The following is a 21,769-nucleotide window of genomic DNA, read 5'->3' on the forward strand; positions in this document are numbered from 1 at the left end:
TGTCCCGAGTGGACCTTTTGGCGTCAGAGTTCAGTTCCCGATGGCTTCAGCTATCATCTATGGAGTTCCATATGCAAGCCCAAAGATCAATGTGGCCCCATTGATGCCGATCCCTTTCTTATCTCGACCCCATCCAGAGACTTTGTGTGTCTTTTCTGCTGTCGTGGTTGGGAATTCCATACCGTAATGCTACGCCCTCGCTGCTGCAGGTGAGAATCTTTATGGCTGGCTGTGGCTGTTGCTGTTGGGATGAAAAACAGGGACGGCTCAAGCGAACAAAAACAAGCCCACCGTTCAGTTGCATTGGATGGGAATCCTGATTCCATCCCTTCTCCGCCCCCCTGAGACAGATGCATAGAGTTACGGAAACAGAATAGAAAAAGGGATGCGTCGTGCGTCACTGTTGTACAGGAACGTGCACATCACACAAGCTCGCCCCTCCCGGCTCTGCGCGGCACACATGCAGGAGGCAGACAGCAGTTGACCTGACCTCGGTGTTGTGTTGTGATATTTCGCCCCAGTTTGCCTTTTGTCGTCAATTTTGGGTTTTATTAGTTGAGAGATCTGATATAAGAAGCTGGTCTTATCCCCCACTACCGGTCCTTTTTCGTCACCTTCGTGGGGCTGTTGGCTATTTGGCGGAGTCACCCCCGTCTTATACAATTACCTATCTACGGGGTACGGTACGGCACCCGTCCACCTCCGCCACACACCACTTGTTCAGCCATCTTTAAAGTTTAAGCTCTCGATACCTCCGTTTTGTTCATTTCCTTGTTTTCTTATCAGTTCCCAATCCCTCGACCCGACAACAAAGAGTACAACACGGCCCCTCCCTTGACAACCGTTCACAACCCCGCCCGCTTGGTCCTCGGGTTCGCCCGCCTAGCGCCGGTCCATCGGTGTTGCAACGGTTGAGTCAACGGTGCACCCACTCTTTCTTTATCAGCCTTATAAGTCGTGCGATATCTGGAGCTGCTCGAGGGAACTGCTCGGTTCGAGGGCGCTCATCTAAAGACAGACCAATGGCGTTGACCGCTCAAGTACACTTCTTGGTGAGTGGATTCATCCATGGCAGAGGTCCGTGAACCATGACTGATTATCTTGATAGGATGGCACCTTGAGTCTCATCCACATCCCCCTGAGCCTCTACCCTACCTTACTCCAGCCCATACTCCGACTCCTCCTTCCACAAAGCCGTGGCTCACCACTCGATCTGAACTTTGACAGCCTCACCCTGGACAGCAGTCAACATGGCTTCCTCAACATCAGCGTCACCCCTCTCGAGTGCTCCATAGTCTGCCACTCCTCCTGGGCCAAAACAATCTTTGAACCAGCCATCAAGCAATTACCCCGCGACGCGGCCAAAACAGTCATCATCTCCAAAGATGACTACGTCGTCTTCTCCGTCATCAGCGTCGGGATGGACGCCGGGTCTCGAGTAGCGGACCTCACCTCCCCCTTGGCCCTAGCCAACATCCCCCTCTTTTTCATCACGACCTATTACTCTGACTTCATCCTCGTCCCAGTCAAAGACAGGCAGGCGGTCGAGAAGACGTTGCTATCACAGGGGTTTGTCTTTTCGGAAGACAATGATGACAACTTCCCTTTTACATCCCCTTACAGCACCAACCACGGCAGGAGGGCGAGTCAAGGCAGCAGCTTGAACGAACTCACCACCACGGACCGACAACAACCACCGCCACCGTCCGCGATCCCGGAGCTCCAGGAGAGGACGTTTGACAATCTCACAAAGAGGAACGTGGTCCCTTATGTCGAGCAGGGTCTGCTGCTGGTGCAGTGCTCGGGCAGGCAGGACAATAACATAATAGGGGGTTACTCGGAACGGCCGTCTGCCTTTCAGAGCAACGGGCATGGGAGCCGCAACCGGCATTCTGCGCACAAGCCGTGCTGGGCCGATACGGTTGATACTAAGCTTTATACTGGGCTGGTGTCGGCTTTGGTGTCCCAGCCGAGGTTTTTCAGTATCACACTGGCGCAGGACGATCCGCCTTCGTTGCTGCTGGATAGGGAGTTGGTGGGGATTTTTGGGGATAGTCTTGTTGGGGCGACGACGGAGGGGGGGATTTCGCTTGTGCCGATTTTTCTGGACTTGAGCAGTCTGCCCATCGAGGCGACGGGGATTGTGAGCGGGGTGGCGGGGACGTTGGTGAAGGAGCTGAAGGAGAAGTACGGGGTGGTGGAGGAGGAGGATGGGGATGGTGGGAGGAGGGGGAGGGGGAGTGCGCAGGAGGAGGAGTTGGAGTTGAGTTTTTTGAGCACGGTGAGGGCGGGGGCGGTGATTTTGGGGCAGGAGGTTAGTATTAGGGCGATGGAGGCTTTGAGCAGGGTTCTGGTGAGGGAGGAGAAGTGATTTTGGGGGGAGTTGTTGAAAAGCGAAAGGGAAAAAAAAGATCAAAAAGGGACAAGGTGTGGGGGTTATGTACAAGGCATAGGTTGTGTGTGCGTTCATATCAAAAGTTCACCACTTCATCTCGCATTACAAAGTTTCAAATATAGGTATCCATCCAACTGATGACTGTCGCATCATGTCCGTGACTTCCAATCACTTGAACCGAGGGCATCTTTTCGCACCCCTCCTGCTAGTGTCATATACCCAGCCCCCTCAAACCTTTCCTATCCAAATCCATTCCTTCCTCCTCCCCTTACCCAAACCCACATCGGTGTCACCTCCCCTTCTTCCTCCCCCCCTCCTTCTCCTCAGTCACCAATCCAGCCCTGACAAACCCATCCCTAGCAGCCATATTAATCAACGCGAACCGCCTCGGCCCCAGCTTCTGCCCTCCATACCACCGCGTCACCACCACCATGACATCCCACAAGTCCATAACCTGCATCAGGTGAAGCAGCCTCCCTCCCGCGGCCGTCTCCCCGTCGTCGTCACAATCTTGATAAGTCGTCCCGTTTTCGCCTCTGATCCGCCAAGCGGTGATATTATGTGTCGCCGACCTCACTTTTTTGTCTGTTGCCAGCAGGTGCGCGAGATAGCCTTTTGCTTGGGAGACGGATGTTACCGGGCTGGTGCGGGCTAGGAAGGTTGACTTAAGCTCGGTGAAGGGGGCGCTTAGGATCCAAGGAGGTGGGGGGAGGGAGGTTTCGGCTTGGGATTGGGGGGGCGGAGAGGGGGAGGGGGGGGGTGATGGGACTGGGGAGGTGGCCAAAGTGAGGAGGTCGTTGAAGGATTCGATTGCGTCAAAGAGGCAGACTTGGCCTGGGGTGTGGACTTGGGTGATTGCGTCCCTGAAGAGGGAGAGGTCGCGGGCTGCGGTGCCTTTTGGGAGGGCTGGGTTGGAGGAGTGGGTTGAGAGGGTTGATGGGGGGACGTCGGGGTAGGAAGGGGGGAATTGGATGAGGAGGGAGGAGGATGGGGGGGAGGAAGGGTCCAGGGGGGGTAGGGTGAGGATGTAGATTGAGGAGGTGGGGGGGTCGGTGGGGGAGGGGAGGAGGGTTGAGTCGCCGTAGATGGAGTTTAGGGCTGAGATTTCGTCTTGGAGGGCTTCGTTCATTGTTTGTTGTGGTTTCGGGCGTTGATGAGGGTTTGTCGGGAGACGTGGTGAGGATTGAGGTGAGAGAATGTGTTGGAGGTGTGCGGGAAGGTGAGGAGTGGCGTTTGTATAAGTGGTGAGTTGTGAAAATGAGAGGTGGTTGAAATTCGGGTGAGGCCCACGGGTGAGTTGAATAAGTGGGACCGGGGTCATGTCGGCTCGGGCCGATGCATCGATGCTGAGGACTCGACAACGAGACATCTCACAAAGCGATAGGTACAATTACCATTATAGTTTTATTTCTGTTACTGGGTCATATCTGGGTCACTTGTGAGCTTTGTCTCTCGTTAATGGCACGAAAGTCTGTCTACTTGGTATGTCATGTTCTTACAGTTAAAGACATCACAGCCAACCCAGCTCAGTGAGTCTCTCTCAAGTCCGCAATGGGGAACAGTTTCTTGGGAGGAATATATGTCTAATAAGTCCCCTCTGAAACTATGATCTATTTCTCACTTTCATTCTACCTCTCACCCGACACCAATGCTTGTCAAGAATCACCTGACTCATCCCCATCGGTTTGGCCCTCAATCAGCTTCCCCCCCCTAAATATTGGGCATCCCTCAATGAGGCATTGCTTGCAGTGACATCCAGAGGCAAACTCCCAACACAATCCCTTTCTTGCCTTCTTTGATACCACAGTTTGGCTAGGTGAGTCTTCTTGTCTCTCGTACTTGGCGGCGCCTACACGCTCTGACACAGTGAACAATCATCGGCAGCCAGGCAAAAAAAGATGGGTAAAAGGAGAACAATCTCCATCTCTTCAAAATTATATCCTCTCTTTTCTCATTCCATCAACACATCGAAACAAAAGACAGCTTCCGAAATAGGCAGTCAAGTTGCAAGTCTAGCGCAAGTGTTAGTGTAACCCCTCCTCCCCCCACCTTTCTATCTTGCCGCGACATCCCCGGCCTTTATGAACAAGATATGAACTGAGCCCAACTGACCTTGATAAACAGATTTAACAGTTTACAGCCAACAGAGAAGATATTTTCACCAACAGAGCGTCAAATACTCAAGATTCCAAATAGAGCAAAACAAAAACCAAAAAAATGGTCACCCTAGAGAATATTCAACCCAGCGTCCAAGCCGACGAGGGGACTCACACGGCCTTCTTTTACGGCAAGCATCTCACCCCCCTTTTTTCCCACTTACCATTTCATACTAAGCAGAAAACAAATAGGCACCCTCATGGTCCCAGACGTCTTCTACACCGTCTGCTACAACCAATCCAACGTCCCACCCGAGATCAAAGCCCTCCACACCTTCACCCCCGCCATCCTCCCCGGCTACATCCGCCGCCGCGTTCGAGGCGCCGACTACCCCGGCATCACCCCGGACAAAGACCACAAAGTCTTTGGCATGTACGCCTCCGGCCTCACAAACGCCAACATCAACAAGCTGGACATTTTTGAGGGGGGGCAGTACGTGAGGAAAACGGTCGAGGTGAAGTTGCTGGAGAAGGTGGGGGATGTGAAGGGGGAGGGGAACGTGGAAGGAGAGACGAAAAAGGCAGAGGTGTATGTTTTCCATCCGGATCACGAGGATGAGCTGGAGGATAGGGAGTGGGATTTGGAGGAGTTTAGACGGGAGAAGATGCAGAGGTGGACGAGGGCGGGGTATGTTTTTGATGGGTGTGATCCCAATGATCCGGCAAAGGTGGAGGCTGCTGTGTAAGGCACGGCCGGCCGGCAGGAGAGGGAGCCGTGATGGTTCGGTGTATAGAATTTGGGTCGCGAGTCAGGTGAGAGGAGGAGACAGCGATAATGTGGCTTTGAGTTCTGGTTACGAGATCAGCGAGGTCCCCGTCAGCGAATGTGGATTGGTCTGTCATCTTTAGATAGAGAATGAGAAAGATGAAACATCTAGGTTGTGTGTGTACACTGTGGCCTGCGGCGATGGCGGCCGTTGGATGTTTTATGACTAAACTTGGGGTCGACGGGAGAGCGGTCTGCGCCACAGATGCAAGTTGCTTTAATGCGATGGCTTCCACCCCGGTTGTACGAGAACTCGCGTCAACTTGCCGAACTGCTGCGTCGTGGACGACTTGGCGGTTTGTTTAAGAATACAGTAACAGCCCGTGGTCACGCTTGAGGAGGGCGGCAAGACCAGTAACTATGCCCAATTGGTGATATATCCATGGTGTTCATACTCTTGTGGTGGTGTTGTTACTCTTGCAGTGAGGAACTCGGGTCTTTTCGAATACAAAAGTGAACATTAAGCTCTCCAGAGTTCTAAGAGATGTCAGGTCTCACAGATGAATTGATTCCAAACCGTGTGAGAAAACCCAGCCCCCAACCTGGCGTTGGGAAACGACCACACAAGACAAAGGTGAGGGATGTGTAGTAGGGGTCAGTTCAACGGTTTTATGCCCCAACAAAGAAAGAAAAATCCATGCCGACCGTTTATATCAGAATCTACCTACTCGCAAATCCCATCAAGTGAGATTCGAATTATATGCAAGTGAACAAAGCAGGTGAAGCGATGAGCAACTTCGAGCCAAAATTGTAGGTAGATGCTCCAAAGCAACAGCCCAACCAGCTGGGGCTAATGATCCGTCACAGGGGTCGTTGGCCCTAAACCCCACTGAAGGAACGCTAAGAACCAAATCCTGCGGGAGATGACGCAGCCTAGCGCAGATCATTTCAGAACATCCAACGTGCGTGGGGCTGGTGCATCTTTTTGATCGTTGGTGATGGAACCTCATCAATCTTCAATCCTTGTTCCGACAAAGGAACTGGCATCATATCATGTGTGGTACATTGACGAGTCCAACGGGATCATGGCCAACAATCACAACAGTCTAGGCAACAACTCTTCCACCTCTGCCATGACCAACTATCACCACTTAACCATTGAGACCGTCTGAACTTGTCATCTGACCTGCTCAACAGCTCGGGAAGCTGGCGGCACACTTCGGATCCGCAGATCGATGCTGAGGTTCGGCTGGCTCCGTCCCTGGTCGACGGCAGGCCGAAGCCTCTCCCGCAGACTCTCCTCTTGCACAAGTGCGTCACGATAGCGGGTCGCGAGACCCCAGAACATACCCTTTCATGGACCTCACTCAGCCCACCGTGCCGCGTTTGCCGCAGGACAACATCAACATCCTCTGACGCCGGAAATACGGATCTGTCATGGAGGAACAGACTGCAGAGCGACTGATTCCGTACCCAGCCATTGACTTTCTAGGCCGTCGACCCAGCAAGGCCTCTTGTGACCTGATATTCCGGGGGATTGTGTGATGTCTGTGGGGTCTACGGTGTTGAACCTGGGATGCAGCCGGCTGGACCCTGAACGGTCAGCCCTACTACCAGGTCTTCAAACATACCCCACCAGGAGAGACCACAATGGGAACCACTCAGCTTCGTTGTTAGTCGGCCGGTACACCCTGCTCCATTACCGGATAGGCGCAAGCTGCGACAAGACGTGCTGGGTCATCATGGGCGGCGCCGTGCCAGCCCGGGCGGGATATGCCAAGCTCGGCGGGAATCTCATGCTCTGCTGCGAAGGCCTCTTTGCGTCGGCCCTTGTTTTGGTCCTGTCTATCAGAGGCACCTACCTGGCTTCGCCCTTTGTGTCCCCACACGGACGACATGCTGTTCTCAGTGCCGCTGTTTGTAGACATGAGAGATGAGCTGGGACGGGAGGATATAAGGAGCAGGTAACCTCCAGGTTCGGAGTTTTTGGTTCCTCATCCTCACACTCACATCAACCACTCCAGTCTTTCCTTCAACACCCACCTTCCTTTCTAATTGCCTGGTGCAATCATCTTACTCTCACACTCCTTTGGGATACCATCTTCATTCCTTTCTAGGACCAAGTTTCGTTGACCGCACTTGTCCTGTCATTCCTTGTTTGGATACTCTAGTATCAGCCAGCTCTGCGCTACCAACCCAGCACCACACCGATACCAACCATCAAAATGTTCTTCACCAAGTCTGTCCTTGCCGTCGGTGGCCTTGCCACTCTTTCCCAGGCTCACATGCTCCTCCGAACCCCCGTCCCCTACACCAGCCCTGCTCTTGTCCAGGATCCTCTCGACCCTACGGGCGCCAACTTCCCCTGCCAGGCCCGCGCCGATACCCAGTTCGTCGGTACCGCTACCCCGATGGAGAAGGGGTCGACTCAGATCATGGCCTTCACCGGCTCTGCTGTCCACGGTGGTGGCTCTTGCCAGGTTTCCATCACCTATGACAACCCGCCCACCGCCGCCTCTGTCTGGAAGGTCCTCCACTCGATCCAGGGTGGCTGCCCTGCCCGCAACCAAGCTGGCAACATTCTTCCCGACAACGCTGCGCTCGAGGGTGTGGACAACTACGAATACACCATCCCCGCTGACATCCCAACGGGCAACGCCACCATTGCTTGGACCTGGGTCAACAAGGTCGGCAACCGTGAGTTCTACATGAACTGCGCCCCTGTCAGCATCGAGGGTCCCGAGGGCAGCGAAGATGCTCTTGCTGCTCTCCCCGACATGTTCACGGCCAACATTGGTGGTGACTGCACCACTGTCGGAGCTGATAGCAAAGATATCTTGTTCCCCAACCCTGGCAACTCCGTTGAGACCAACGGCGATGTGTCTGCCATGGTTCCCCCTACTGGCAACTGCGGTGGTGGTGCTGCTGCTCGCGCCGTCCGTGGCCGTCGCGCTGCCAAGTTCGCTGCTTGAGCAACTCGCATAGTTATCTTGCTAGGCAGTTCTTGGTAGCTGCGGCCGTTCGTTTCTCACAGACATATACATGTCAGTTTCAGTACCATTCATAAGAGGTTCAGTCGTTTCAGCATTGTCAGGGGCGCATATTCGTTGCATACATCAGCATCAGCATCAGCATCAGCACCAGCATCAGCATCATCAGCATCAGCACGGGGTTACGGGGGTTTACACCCCTAGCATTCATTTACAAAGCATTTGGGAAAGAGATCAAATCATGATTTATACGACAATCGTTCACGACATAACACGATCATTCAAGGCCACAAATTCGCTACTGTTCGAAAGACACGCTCGCTACGGATCATCTTTCAGTACATTCGCTGACATACACGGCGGTGTCACACATTGATACCAGACACTCACTTGGACATACATACATATTACGAAGAACATTTTCACGAAGACTATAGACAATCGTTTTTGCATTATTGGATTGGTATGGGATAAGGTTAACTATTTTGGCTGGTGGTAATAATGGGTAATAAGGGCTGGCTTCTGCCATAGATTCCATTCATTCTTGTTTATGAGGGTTGAGAACCAGAAAACTACTAGAGTGGTTGATGGCGAGGACCAAGACATTCCTTTAAGAGAAATAGTAATATAAACTACACAATTATTATATTGTAATGACAAGATCTGTCGAAGCATTTGTGGTTGTTGACTACCTTGGCTCCGGAGTTGCCAAGTCAGGTCAAGGTGATATCATTCCACTCTATGTCCCGGGATGATCCAAGACTTTGGGGAAGGTGACTGCGGGGACTGTGCTTAATCGATAAGATAAGATCTCCCAGTGCCACGGTACGTACCTGCCCCACTAGTCATGAGGCTTGGCATGGGATAAACAGCCACTCAGCTTCTAGAAGGCCCCTCCATATTCTTCGGAAGATTGATGGTGCGGAGCCTAGCGCACTTTGATTTCGCGGCCGCATCCCCCAGCTTCGCGACGGCCTGGGATTTTTCCATTGACACGCGGGAAGCGTGGAGCGCAGCCTTCCATCAGTTAATTCACTTGTCACTTTCTGACTTTCAAGATACCCCTTCCTTCGTCTTCAACTTTACACTTCCCACCCAACGCCGGGAATACTTTTTAATAGTCACGATCCCTCCGCCTCTGCAGAGATTTTACAAAAGTCTAGTAGTTTGCAGCTGTTTATTAATTTCACTGCGCTGATGGAGATTCCAAAGTGAGTCTTCTCAAATGCGACAAACTTGAAGCTTCCCAGAGCTTCTTCCAGTTCGACCATCAGGCGCCTCACCCACAACCAACCCACACACCTAAACGAGGTTGCTCCTACCCATCGCACAGCGGAGGACTAATCGCCCGCATAGATAGTTAAAAGCCGTCAATATCAAACTTCAATTACCATTATCGACCGTGCTGCGCATCGACCGGGTTGTCGACTTGTGACCTGCCGAGGAGGTGAATGTCGCAGCCATGTCGAGCGGGACCTTCGAAGACATTGTGCGGAAGCTCAGTGTCCCTGACATCGGTAAGGCTGCCTACTTATCATGCCGTTGCATTTTTGCAGTCCAAGCTGACCTGAGCGTGTTTGGCAGAGCTTCGGGTCAAGGTCGAAGCAGCAACGGCCCTGCGCGACCAGCTCGAACACTATACCACTGGCCAGGTCTACCCGAATTTCCTGAAGCGATTGATGCCCGCCTTCATCATCATTCTCCGATCACCATGCATCTTCCAAGCGAACACGCCCGAGCAGGCGAACGCCCAGAGACTGCGCAACTGCGTGCTAGAAATCCTCCACCGTCTTCCGACCCAGCCGTCACCACCCGAGCCCTTCGCGCCGTATGCCGAAGAAGTCGTCGATCTCTTAATGACCCTGGTCCGAACCGATAACGAGGACAATGCCATAATATGCATCAAGACCATCTCGGATATCATGCGCCATCAACATGCGGTGCTCGGTTCAAAAGTACAGACCTTCCTGAGCTTGATCCAGGATCTGTTTGAGCAATTGGATAGAGTGGTGAGGGAACAGATCGACAACACGTCGTCTACCGGTCCACCAGGTGCACCGTCTACCCCCGGTAGTACGCAGGCTGCCTTTCCGCCGCATCAGCAGTCGCCGAGACCAGGATCTCCAGTCGCTACTGGTGGTCCTCCCGATTTCAATGCCGATGCTAATCAGCAGTCCAACAGGCCGCTACTCAAGGGCATGCAATCTTTCAAAGTCCTGTCCGAATGTCCCATTATTGTTGTGTCGATATTCCAGGTCTACAGGAACACGGTTGCGCAAAACGTCAAGGCCTTTGTACCCTTGATCAAGTCTGCCCTGAGCTGCCAAGCGAAAGCTCAGGATCAAGCACACAAAGATGCCGCGGCGCGAGGGACCATCCACACAGGTGTCAGCCCAAACATTAAGAATCGGGCCGCCTTTGGAGACTTCATCACCGCCCAGGTGAAGACCATGAGTTTTCTGGCCTACCTGCTGAGACAGTACTCGCAACAACTCACAGACTTTCTGCCCTCTCTACCAGACATCGTCGTTCGCCTGCTCAAGGACTGTCCGAGGGAAAAGTCTAGCGCGCGGAAAGAATTGCTGGTGGCCATCCGGCACATTATTAACTTCAATTTCCGGAAAATCTTCCTGCCCAAGATCGACGAATTGTTGGAAGAGCGAACGCTGATTGGAGATGGCCTTACTGTCCATGAGACCATGAGACCTCTAGCGTACAGTATGCTGGCTGACCTTATCCATCACGTTCGAGAGAGCCTCACGCCAGAACAAATCCGCAAGACGGTGGAAGTGTACACTCGCAATCTGCAGGATAATTTCCCGGGCACCAGCTTCCAGACCATGAGCGCGAAGCTTCTCCTCAACATGGCTGAGTGCATAGCACGCTTGCCAAACAAGGTGGACGCGAGGCATTATCTCATCATGATTCTGAACGCCATTGGCGACAAGTTCGCTGCCATGAACAGACAATATCACAACGCGGTCAAGTTGTCCAAGCTATACGCCCTGCAAACGGCTGGCCTCTTCCCCGAGACATATTTGGCCGACAAGAAGCACCCGCCAGAGTGGGACGAAATCGACATTTTCACTGCGATGCCCATCAAGACAACAAACCCTCGCGACAGGGCTGCGGATCCGGTGGTCGACAACAAATTTCTGTTCAAGAACCTGATGAACGGGCTCAAGAATACCGTCTACCAGCTGAAGAGTTGCAATCCACAGGGCAGTGTTGACTTGACAGGTGCCCCTCATCCATGGGCAGAAGTTGCCCATGGATTTACTGCCGAGGAGGTCAAGGTCATTATCAAGCTGTTCCGCGAAGGCGCCTACGTTTTCAGATACTACGAAATCGAGAAGCCGGTCACCGAGTCGCTGTACAGCTCCCCAGTAGAGTTCATGGCGAATTTCTACATGGTTTCTAGTGGAAAGGAGGAAAAGGACCTCTTGGAGACTTTTGCGACGGTTTTCCACTGCATTGATGCCGCTACTTTCCACGAGGTCTTCCAACAGGAAATTCCACGACTTTATGAAATGATGCACGAGCACACGGCGCTCCTGCACATTCCCCAGTTCTTCCTGGCCAGCGAGGCCACTTCCCCAAGCTTCTGCGGCATGCTTCTGCGCTTTCTTATGGAGCGGATCGAAGATGTTGGCTCGGCCGACATCAAGAAGTCGGCCATTCTCCTGCGGCTCTTCAAACTGGCCTTCATGGCGGTTACCCTGTTCGCCTCGTCCAACGAGCAGGTTCTGCTACCTCATGTGGTGGATATCGTGACCAAGTCCATTGAGCTGTCGACCAAGGCGGAGGAACCGATGAATTATTTCTTCCTGCTTCGCTCCTTGTTCAGAAGTATTGGAGGTGGCAAATTCGAGCATCTCTACAAGCAGATATTGCCGCTGTTGGAAATGCTGCTGGATGTGCTGAACAACCTCCTGCTGGCTGCCCGCAAGCCATCCGAGCGTGATCTCTACGTCGAACTTTGTCTTACGGTGCCCGCAAGGCTGAGCAACCTCCTGCCTCACTTGAGTTACCTGATGCGCCCTCTGGTAGTAGCGCTTCGGGCAGGTACAGACTTGGTGGGACAAGGTCTTCGGACATTGGAGCTCTGCGTTGACAACCTCACGGCTGACTACCTAGATCCCATCATGGCACCCGTTATCGATGATCTCATGACCGCCTTGTTTGATCACCTCAAGCCGCACCCTTACAGTCACTTCCACGCCCACACCACGCTGAGAATTCTCGGAAAGCTTGGAGGTCGCAACAGGAAGTTCATGACCGACGCGCTGCCTGTGACGTTTGAGCAATACGTCGATGATCGTGCCAGCTTTGACGTGAGATTGATTGGGTCGAAGAGAGACAGAGCTTTCCCAGCCCATCTCGGAATTGACCTGGCTGTTCAGAAATTGATGGAAACGCCAAAGCCGGGGAAAGGCCTGTCAAGTGTTGCGGCCAAACAATATGATGCCTACTACAAGAAGCAGGCCTTGAGTCTCATCACGGCCCAGGTGAAGCTCCGCATCGGGTTTGACAACCTTCCGGATGATCTTCCCCGTCTGGTACGGCTCCAGGCGCAGGACTTGGTGAAACGCAACAGGGCTGTCGATATTTCTGCCTTTGAAACCACCGATCGGGAGCGATCAATTGTCAAGAAGAACGAGGAAGAGGCGCTGCTGAAGCGGCTCATCAAGGCGCTTGTGTTTGCCGAGTCTATCCCAGCCTTCAAGTCGGAGGTGGATGGCTTTCTCATGAATCTTGCTCGGCATTTCACCATTGTCGAGGTTGGACGAGCACTGGTTGACATGAAGAGATTGGTCAGCCCGTTTGACCACAAAGCGGGCGAGGGACCTCTATTCCTTGACTCTCGGGTGTTTTCCGACGCAATTCTGGACTCGCTTGCATCAGAGAACCCCGAGATCAGAGAAGCAGCCGAACGTATGATTAAGGAGGTGTACAATTCGGCCCTCACCATCTTCAACGACGCCAAAAATGTTTCGCGTCTCGCCTTCTTCAACACCCTGGCGTCTGCCTTTTGCCATGGATGCTATGAGGAGGAGTGGTTCACCAAGACTGGAGGCACGCTGGGGATCAAGTACTTGCTCAATGACATTGATCTCGGAGATCAATGGGTTGTGTCGAAGCAGATGGACTTCGTACGTGCTTTAATGTACGTCATCAAGGATATGCCTCAGGATCTGTCAGAGAAGACCAGAAGATCAGCGCAGGTCACCCTTGAGATGCTCCTGACTAGACTCACCAAAGGGATCAAAAAGTCAGACTGCTTCCATCAACAGCCACCGACTCCTGCTGCAGGACAACAACCACAGCCACCGACACCCCAGTCGCAGGTCAACCCAAAGTTTGCTCGCATTCCCAATATCATTGTGATGCTGAATGGGGAGCTGTCCCATATGAACCGCCATGTGCGTGAGACGGCACGCCGTTCCCTCGAGTTGATCGCCAAAGCTGCTGGCGCCGAGGTGTGGGAGTTGCTTGAGCCAAACAAGGCACAGTTGCTGCGGCCGATTTTCAACAAGCCTCTGCGCGCGCTTCCATTCGCCATTCAGATCGGCTTTGTGGATGCCGTCTCCTACTACATGTCTCTCAAGAAGGATTTCGTCCCCTTTGACAGCGATCTCAACAGACTGCTTATGGAGTCTCTGGCTCTGGCTGATGCCAGTGATGATTCGCTCGCTCAGAAGGCCCTCGAGTTCAGGACACAGCACTTCATTGTGAATCTCCGTGTCTCTTGCATCAAGATTCTCAGCAGCGCCATGAGCTTCGATGAGTTTGGGCAAGGGCAGAATAACCCGACGAGGGGCAAGGTTGTCGGCGTGTTTTTTAAGTGCCTCTACTCGGACTCTCAGCCTACGATCGAGGCAGCCAACAATGCTTTAAGGTCTGTCCTCCAGCATACGACCAAGCTTCCCAAAGATCTGCTCCAGTCCGGGCTTCGGCCTGTTCTCGCTAGTCTTCAGGACGCCAAGCGATTGACTGTCCATAGTTTGGAGAATCTTGCCCGGTTGCTTAGACTCTTGACGACTTATTTCAAGGTCGAGATCGGTTCCCGTCTACTGGATCACATCAAGCAGATCGCCGATCCGGCCTTCCTGCAGGAGGCATCCTTTACCTTTTTCGAGCAACAGCAGTCGATGAAGGTCATTGCTGCCGTGTTCAACATCTTCCACTTGCTGCCGGATGCTGCCAGGCACTTCAAGGAGCGGGTTGTTGACAACGTCCTTGACCTGGAAGAGAAGCTGAGACGGACTCATCTCAGCCCTTTCCGTGTGCCACTTTACCGCTACCTCAACAAGTATGCTACTGATGTATGGGCCATGTTTATTGGCAAGTTGGACGAGCTGAAATATGGCCGGTTCATGTCCCAGGCTCTCCGACACCCAGACAGCCAGGAGCTCCGGGCGTGGGGTGCTGCGAATGTGGACACCATCATGAAAAAGTGCATCACGGCTGGCCAGCAGAACAAGGACAACAAGTTCGTTGCCATTGTCAACACTATCAACCTGCTGGATGCTCTCTGCCAGTTCCCCAGCTCCAACCTCATGTACTGGTTGGACGGCAAGGAGCGCATCGACTGGCTCAAGCAGGTCGGCAAGGAGCTTGAACGCAGTTTGAAGAACAACTCCTTGCCACCATATCTGCGCCTGCCAGCTGATCAAGCATCTGAACAGCTCATGAGCATCCTCACCAAGGCTCTGGAGCGCAAGCCTGAGGACTTGGAGCCATTACTCAGCTTGATCGAGTCTGTCACTGCCGATGACTTCCGCGAGACGCAGGTTCTGCTCTCGCACATTTACAAGCACATCATCTGCAGCAACAGTATCGATTTCTGGAGAGCGGTGGTGCTGCGGTGTCTTGACATCTATGCGGGGAGAACGGCCTCTCAGCGGACGAAATGGTATCTCATCCACAACATTGTCAACCCGATTCTCGCGATGGACGTCATGCGCCACTGGCCTAACAAGACCACTGGCCCAAAGTTCCTGGACAAGTCCGTAATTGACTCGATCAACACCAAGATCTGGAGGGCGAATCCAACGGGCCCCCATGACGACCTTTCTCAGCCCCGCATCGATCACACGAGAATGGAGGTACTGCAGCTTTCGGCGATGCTCGTCAAGTATCACAGTGGGATGCTTGAATCTTTTAGGAAAGACTTCATCAAGTTTGGCTGGACGTACATCCGTCTGGATGATGTTATCAACAAGCATGCGGCGTATGTGGTAATAGGTTACTTCATCGCCCATTACGAAACACCCGTCAAGATCGTGACCCAGATTTACTCGTCTTTGCTAAAGACAAACCAGAACGAGGGGCGGTCCCTCGTCACGCAGGCATTGGAGTTGATGGCACCTGTTATGCCCAAGCATTGCGCGGTCAGTCCAGGTGATCGAAACCCGCCTTGGGCTATGGCACCCCGCCGGATTTTGGCCGAGGAGAGCCAGAACGCACAGCAGATCGCTTGCATTTTCCAGTTTTTGGTCCGGCATCCGACCCTGTTCTACGATTCCCGTGATAAGTTCGCCATGGTCATTATTCAGTGTCTCCGCAAGGTCGCGTCTCCTCCGAACCCATCCAACGAAAGCAAGAAGCTTGCGTTGAACATGATGTGGCTCATCTGGGAGTGGGAGAAGCAAAGGGTGGAAGGGAAGCCCACCGAGCCACCTCGTGCCTTGTCCGAGTCACCAAATACGAAGAAGCGGAGGCTTGAGGACGCCACAGGCTCTTCTCCTTCGGCCACTAGACAGCCGGAGCGTGGTGAATACCAGATTCCTGCGTTGGCCCGTCAGAAGATGATCAAGTATCTGGTGGAGTTCATTGCTCAGCTCAATGAGCGTTACCCGCTTCCCTCTGCAAGGCCGCATGCCGCCGCGACACCATCTCTTCCCGCACCGGCTCCGCCTTCGACTGATCTGTGCTGCAAGGCCCTGACCCTGCTTTACAACCTTTTGCAGCCTCAGTACTGGGGAGATCTCGAAGTAGACTTGTTCCCCAACGTCACTGATCTCGTTCTTGTCAGCGACAAGGCTGTAGCTGTTCTCACGGCGGAGCCATCCGGGGACAAGGAAAGTCCCAAGTTTGACGACAAGTTCACCACCAACATCATCAATACTCTGCAGGTTGTTCGGACCATCCTCAATTTCAAGTCTGATGACTGGATCCAGAAGAACATGACCCAGATCCAGCGGATTCTGGAGAAGTGTCTCAAGTGCGAAAACCCCGAGATCCAGGACTGCTTGCATTATGACGACGGGGGGTATCACGGTGACCTGGGCATCAAACCGATCGTCAAGCGCATTCTTGATGCCGTTCCCGAAGACGTCCCCATGGAGGATGCCGATGCTGATGGCGAGACCGAGGCGCAGACTTCCGAGATTATCACTTTTTTGTCCAACATTGCTACTGAAAGCATGAATGCTGGCAACTACGTTTCCGGTATCAATATCCTATGGTCTCTTGGGCGCCGCAGGCCTGAGTCGATCGACCAGCACATACCTGCCATCATGAAGTCGTTGCAGGCAAAGCTGGCCAGGGACCATGTCTCTCATTATGCTTTTGTGGCCCAAACAACGACCGGAACGCGCCCAGCGGACGGCCAAAGCAGCGCAACTGAGATGAAGCCGTACGATCTTCAAGTCCAGACGTGCCTCATTCTCAAGGCTATCGAGGTTACTGCCTTGCGGATGGACATCCTTGGAGACAACCGTCGCCCTTTTCTCAGTGTGTTGGCGACGCTTGTGGAGAAGTCGTTGCATGTCGAGCTGTGTGAGAAGATCCTGGAGATGGTTGAGGGCTGGGTGTTCCGCTCCGAGGGTACATGGCCGTCCTTGAAGGAGAAAACGGCCGTGTTGCACAAGATGGTCACTTTTGAGCATCGCCAAGATCCGAAACTGCTGATGAAGTTTTTGGACCTCGTCATTCGCATCTATGAGGATCCCAAGATCACGCGGACGGAGCTCACGGTGCGTCTGGAACATGCGTTCCTTATTGGCACAAGAGCTCAGGATGTCGAGATGCGCAACAAGTTCATGTCCATCTTTGACAAGAGCTTGTCCAAGACAGCGAGCACTCGACTGGCGTATGTCATCCTGAACCAGAACTGGGAGACGCTGGGCGAGTCGTACTGGCTGGCCCAGGCATCACAGCTTCTACTTGGTGGTGTCGACATGAACCCCACGATTCAGCTTCAGAGCGACGACTTCCGAACGCTGCCACTTTCGGCTCTTGCTGGTGTTTATGCCAAGGATTCTCGCGAGCCAGAGCTGATTCCTGATGACAAGTATGAGGCTTTCATGGCGAGCCATCGCCGGTTCATTTCGGAGATTGGTGACGTGAGGGTCCGTGATGTTCTTGAGCCCATCACTCAGTTGCAGCACATCGATCCCAAGCTTTCCGACCAGCTTTGGGTGGCTTTGTTTCCCATGTTCTGGTCTGCCACAGCCAAGGAGGACCGGGCTGATCTCGAGCGCGGAATGGTGACTCTCCTGACCAAGGATTACCACTCCCGCCAGATTGACAAGAGACCAAATGTGGTCCAGTCTCTTATGAATGCCGCGGTTCGCACTTGGCCTGACTGCAAGATCCCGCCTCATGTGCTCAAGTTCACGGCCAAGACATATGATGCGTGGTACACGGCCCTGTATCAGCTGGAGAAGGCTGCCATCAAGCCCGAGATCGACTCGGTGGCTGTTCGGGAGAGCAACCTGGACGCTCTGGTTGAGCTTTATGCTTCGCTTGGGGAGGAAGATTTGTTTTATGGCACCTGGCGTAGGCGTTGCCAGTTTGTGGAAAGCAATGCCGCCTTGTCGTATGAGCAGCATGGCATGTGGGAGAAGGCTCAGCGCATGTATGAAAACGCGCAAATCAAGGCTAGGACAGGTGTCGTGCCGTTTTCGGAGTCGGAGTACATGCTGTGGGAGGACCAGTGGGTGATTTGCGCGCAGAAGCTTCAACAGTGGGACGTCCTCCAGGACTTTGCCAAGCACGAGAACTTCCAGGACCTTGTGCTTGAGTGCGCTTGGCGGAGTCAGGAGTATTGGCAGAACGCCGAGAACAGGGAGGGTCTTGACACGATAATTGCGGGTGTCATGGACGCGCCGACACCAAGACGCGCATTCTTCAGGGCGTTTATGTCGCTGATCAAGTTTTACCACAAGCAGGAGAGTTTGCAAGACTTCAACCGTCATGTCGACGAGGCTATTCAACTGTCAATCCGCAAGTGGCATCAGCTTCCTGAGCGTCTCACGGCTGCGCATATTCCGGTTCTGCAAAACTTCCAGCAGCTCGTCGAGCTGCACGATGCTAGCATCATCTGCACGAGCCTTGCCAACACCACCCAGCAGAACCTTGATGTCAAGTCGGGCGAGCTCAAGCTGCTACTCACGACGTGGCGCGATCGCCTGCCAAATACATGGGACGATATTGTGGCCTGGCATGATCTGGTGACTTGGAGACAGCACATTTTTGGGCTGATCAACAACACCTATCTTCAGCTGGTTCCTGCGCAGGGACAGAATGCTGGTGGTGCTTCGTATGCTTACCGTGGATATCACGAGACGGCATGGATTATCAACCGCTTTGCTCACGTCGCGCGAAAGCACGCCTTGCCGGATGTCTGCGTGACTCAACTCACGCGGATCTACACGCTCCCCAACATTGAAATCCAGGAAGCCTTCCTCAAGCTCCGCGAGCAGGCCAAGTGCCATTATCAGAACGCCGATGAGCTTACCAACGGTTTGGACGTGATCAACAACACCAACCTCAACTACTTCAACACGACACAAAAGGCCGAGTTTTACACTCTCAAGGGCATGTTCCAGGAGAAGCTTGGCCAGAAGGAGGAGGCCGACAGCTCCTACGGCACGGCGTTGTACTATGACATCACCGCAGCCAAGGCGTGGGCCGAATGGGGCTACTTCAATGACCGGAAGTTCAAGGACAACCCGGCCGACTTGAGCACGGCGAAGCAGGCTGTGACGAGCTATCTGCAGGCTGCTTCCAGCTACAAGAACTACAAGTCTCGGAAGCTGGTCGCTCGGATTCTCTGGCTTCTCAGCCTGGATGATGCCAATGGCACCATTGCCGGAGGATTTGATGATTTCAAGGGGGATATTCACGTCTGGTGGTGGATCACGTTTGTGCCGCAGCTTCTCAATGGCATCTCGCACAAAGAGGCGCCGAGGGTGTTTGCCATTCTCATCAAGATTGCCAAGACGTTCCCTCAGGCGCTTTACTTCCAGCTTCGCACCAGCAAGGAAGACTATCTTGCCATCAAGAAGGCGCAGGAGAACAAGGCTCGACAGCGCAGTCAGCAAGCTGCTGCTGCTGCTGCCAACAAGCCTAACGGGTCACCAGCGGTTGCCAAGCAGGAAGCAGGAGCTGCCGGGGCGAAAACTGAGGGAGCTGATGGGTCGAGACCTGCCACGGCGAACGGCGATGCCAACCAGGTCAAGACTGAGCCTAAGGAGGCCGGCAATCCCAACAATGCTGCTCCTGTGCCGGCCGAGCAGCAAGCAGGTCACAAGAAGCAGCCCTGGGAGCTCACTGAGGATATCATGAGCGTGCTCAAGACTGCGTTCCCTCTGCTGGCTCTGTCGATGGAGACAATGGTGGATATGATTCAGAAGCACTTCAAGTGCCCACCTGATGATGATGCGTACCGCTTGATTGTGGCCTTGTTCAACGACAGCCTGTCGTATGTGAGCCGGTCGCCACAGCTGTACGCCAGAGAGGTCAAGCTTCCCCAGGCAACCGAGTCCAACATTATCAAATTTGCGGAGACGATACTCCCAGCTCACATCCGAAGCTCCTTCGAGGCCGACTTTGTGAGAGTTAAACCCACCATGTATGAGTACATTCACAAACTGAGGAAGTGGCGCGACAAGTTCGAAGAGAAGCTGGACCGCCGCCAGACACCGCAGCCACTGGAGTCGTTTGCGCATTACTCTCCGCACCTCAGCGAGTTCCGGTACCAAAAGTTTGACGATGTCGAGGTCCCGGGACAATACCTCCAGCACAAGGACAAGAACCAGGACTTCATCCGGATCGAGCGGTTCTTGCCCAACGTCGACCTTGTGCGCAATACGGGCTCCACGCACCGCCGTCTCAAGATTCGTGGCCATGACGGAAGCATGCATGCGTTTATGGTCCAGCATCCTGCCCATCGCCAGTGCCGTCGTGAGGAGCGCGTCTTGCAACTGTTCCGTCAACTCAACCAGACTCTAGCCAGCAAGAAGGAGAGCCGTCGCCGCGATCTGCAGTTCACGTTGCCGTTGATGATTCCGATTGCGCCAACAATCCGTCTAGTTCAGGAGGACACTTCTTGGATCTCGCTCCAGGCCATCTACGAGGACCACTGCCGTCGGAACGGTATTTCCAAGGACGAGCCCATCATGTACACCATGGAAAAGCTTAGAGCGCTCATGGACAACAAGGGAGGTGTAAGTTTTTCCCGCTCCGGCCCCTCGGGACATTCTGGACCGGCCCACCCTAACCAGGCCCTGACTCCGCAGCAGAAACAAGAGCAGTTGAATACGGCTCGTCTGGAGGTAATGCGTGCGATTCAGGAAAAATATGTCGACCACACCATCGCGTTGGAGTACTTCCAGCTGGCCTACCCCGACTTTTCCGAGTTCTGGCTGTTCCGTCGCCGGTTTGCCTACCAGTTGGCGGCGCTGACGTTTATGACGTACACGCTTCACATCGACAAGCGATACCCCAACAAGTTTAACATTTCCAGAAAGACGGGCAACATCTGGGGCTCCGAGCTCCTTTCGCAGATTGCCCAAAACCGACCAATCTTTTACCACTCGGAGCACGTACCTTTCCGGCTGACACCCAACATGCAGACGTTGATGGGCCCCCTGGCGACGGAGGGGATCTTTGCCGCGTCCATTATGGCGATTGCGCGGTGCCTGACGGAGCCGCAGTTCCAGCTGGAGCATGCCCTGACGCTGTATGTGAGGGACGAGATGATGTTTTGGTTCACGTCTAACAGGACGACGGGCCTGACGGAGACTCAGCTGCGGGAGACGGTGCAGGCGAACTGCGATATTGTGGTCAAGAAGGCGGTTTCGTTGGCGCAGGCTCCAGCGGCGAACCTGCCGGCGCATCAGACGGTTATTGACTTGATTAGCAAGGCGGTTAATCCGGTTAGTTTGGCGGTTACGCTGGATCCGTTGTGGATGCCTTGGTTGTGAGGGGGGGAAGGGGGAAGGTGTATGATATGGGGGGTGATTTGGTGATGGATGGGCACGAGAATGAATAACACAGTGATTTTATTTGAGGGGGTTATGGGAGTGAGCGTTTGCATTGGTTATATGGATGGGTTGATCACAGCGAAGGATTTGTCATGGTTTATTTACGGGTTTGGGAGAAGGGGGGAAAAGATGGATTCTGTGACGGGGTGTGGGATTAGATTTGAGGTTTATGGGGTGTTTGATACCAATAATGCCATGTTTTTGTTTACACTTTTGCTGACCCTGGGAGTTTAATGTTTGAGTGT

The 21,769-nt window shown here is 53.5% G+C and overlaps 5 protein-coding genes across 5 annotated transcripts; 4 read left to right on the forward strand and 1 right to left on the reverse strand.

Moving 5' to 3' along the window:
- Positions 1-1,022: 1,022 nt before the first annotated feature.
- On the forward strand, positions 1,023-3,327 carry QC761_208580 (uncharacterized protein; the record flags this gene model as incomplete). Its single annotated transcript, XM_062876596.1, has 3 exons — positions 1,023-1,052; positions 1,109-3,097; positions 3,172-3,327. 2 exons carry the CDS (start codon positions 1,023-1,025, stop codon positions 2,369-2,371), a joined length of 1,293 nt encoding a protein of 430 aa, XP_062735201.1. The 3' UTR covers positions 2,372-3,097; positions 3,172-3,327.
- Positions 2,685-3,764, reverse strand: QC761_208590 (uncharacterized protein; the record flags this gene model as incomplete). The annotated part of the gene is made up of 1 exon (XM_062876597.1): positions 2,685-3,764. The coding sequence occupies one exon, from the start codon at positions 3,762-3,764 to the stop codon at positions 2,685-2,687; it is 1,080 nt and encodes a 359-aa protein (XP_062735202.1).
- Positions 3,765-3,861: 97 nt separating this feature from the next.
- On the forward strand, positions 3,862-5,237 carry QC761_208600 (uncharacterized protein; the record flags this gene model as incomplete). The annotated part of the gene is made up of 5 exons (XM_062876598.1): positions 3,862-3,924; positions 4,096-4,211; positions 4,280-4,418; positions 4,520-4,682; positions 4,744-5,237. The coding sequence occupies exons 4-5, from the start codon at positions 4,613-4,615 to the stop codon at positions 5,235-5,237; spliced, it is 564 nt and encodes a 187-aa protein (XP_062735203.1). The 5' UTR covers positions 3,862-3,924; positions 4,096-4,211; positions 4,280-4,418; positions 4,520-4,612.
- Positions 5,238-7,482: 2,245 nt separating this feature from the next.
- QC761_208610 (uncharacterized protein) lies at positions 7,483-8,229 on the forward strand (the record flags this gene model as incomplete). The annotated part of the gene is made up of 1 exon (XM_062876599.1): positions 7,483-8,229. The coding sequence occupies one exon, from the start codon at positions 7,483-7,485 to the stop codon at positions 8,227-8,229; it is 747 nt and encodes a 248-aa protein (XP_062735204.1).
- A 1,014-nt stretch (positions 8,230-9,243) lies between these two features.
- On the forward strand, positions 9,244-21,464 carry TRA1 (transcription-associated protein 1; the record flags this gene model as incomplete). Its single annotated transcript, XM_062876600.1, has 3 exons — positions 9,244-9,458; positions 9,604-9,764; positions 9,832-21,464. The coding sequence occupies exons 2-3, from the start codon at positions 9,710-9,712 to the stop codon at positions 21,462-21,464; spliced, it is 11,688 nt and encodes a 3,895-aa protein (XP_062735205.1). The 5' UTR covers positions 9,244-9,458; positions 9,604-9,709.
- Positions 21,465-21,769: the final 305 nt, after the last annotated feature.

Source organism: Podospora bellae-mahoneyi, chromosome 2 (genome assembly GCF_035222275.1).
Source record: "Podospora bellae-mahoneyi strain CBS 112042 chromosome 2, whole genome shotgun sequence".
In the NCBI taxonomy this organism is placed as follows: domain Eukaryota; kingdom Fungi; phylum Ascomycota; class Sordariomycetes; order Sordariales; family Podosporaceae; genus Podospora; species Podospora bellae-mahoneyi.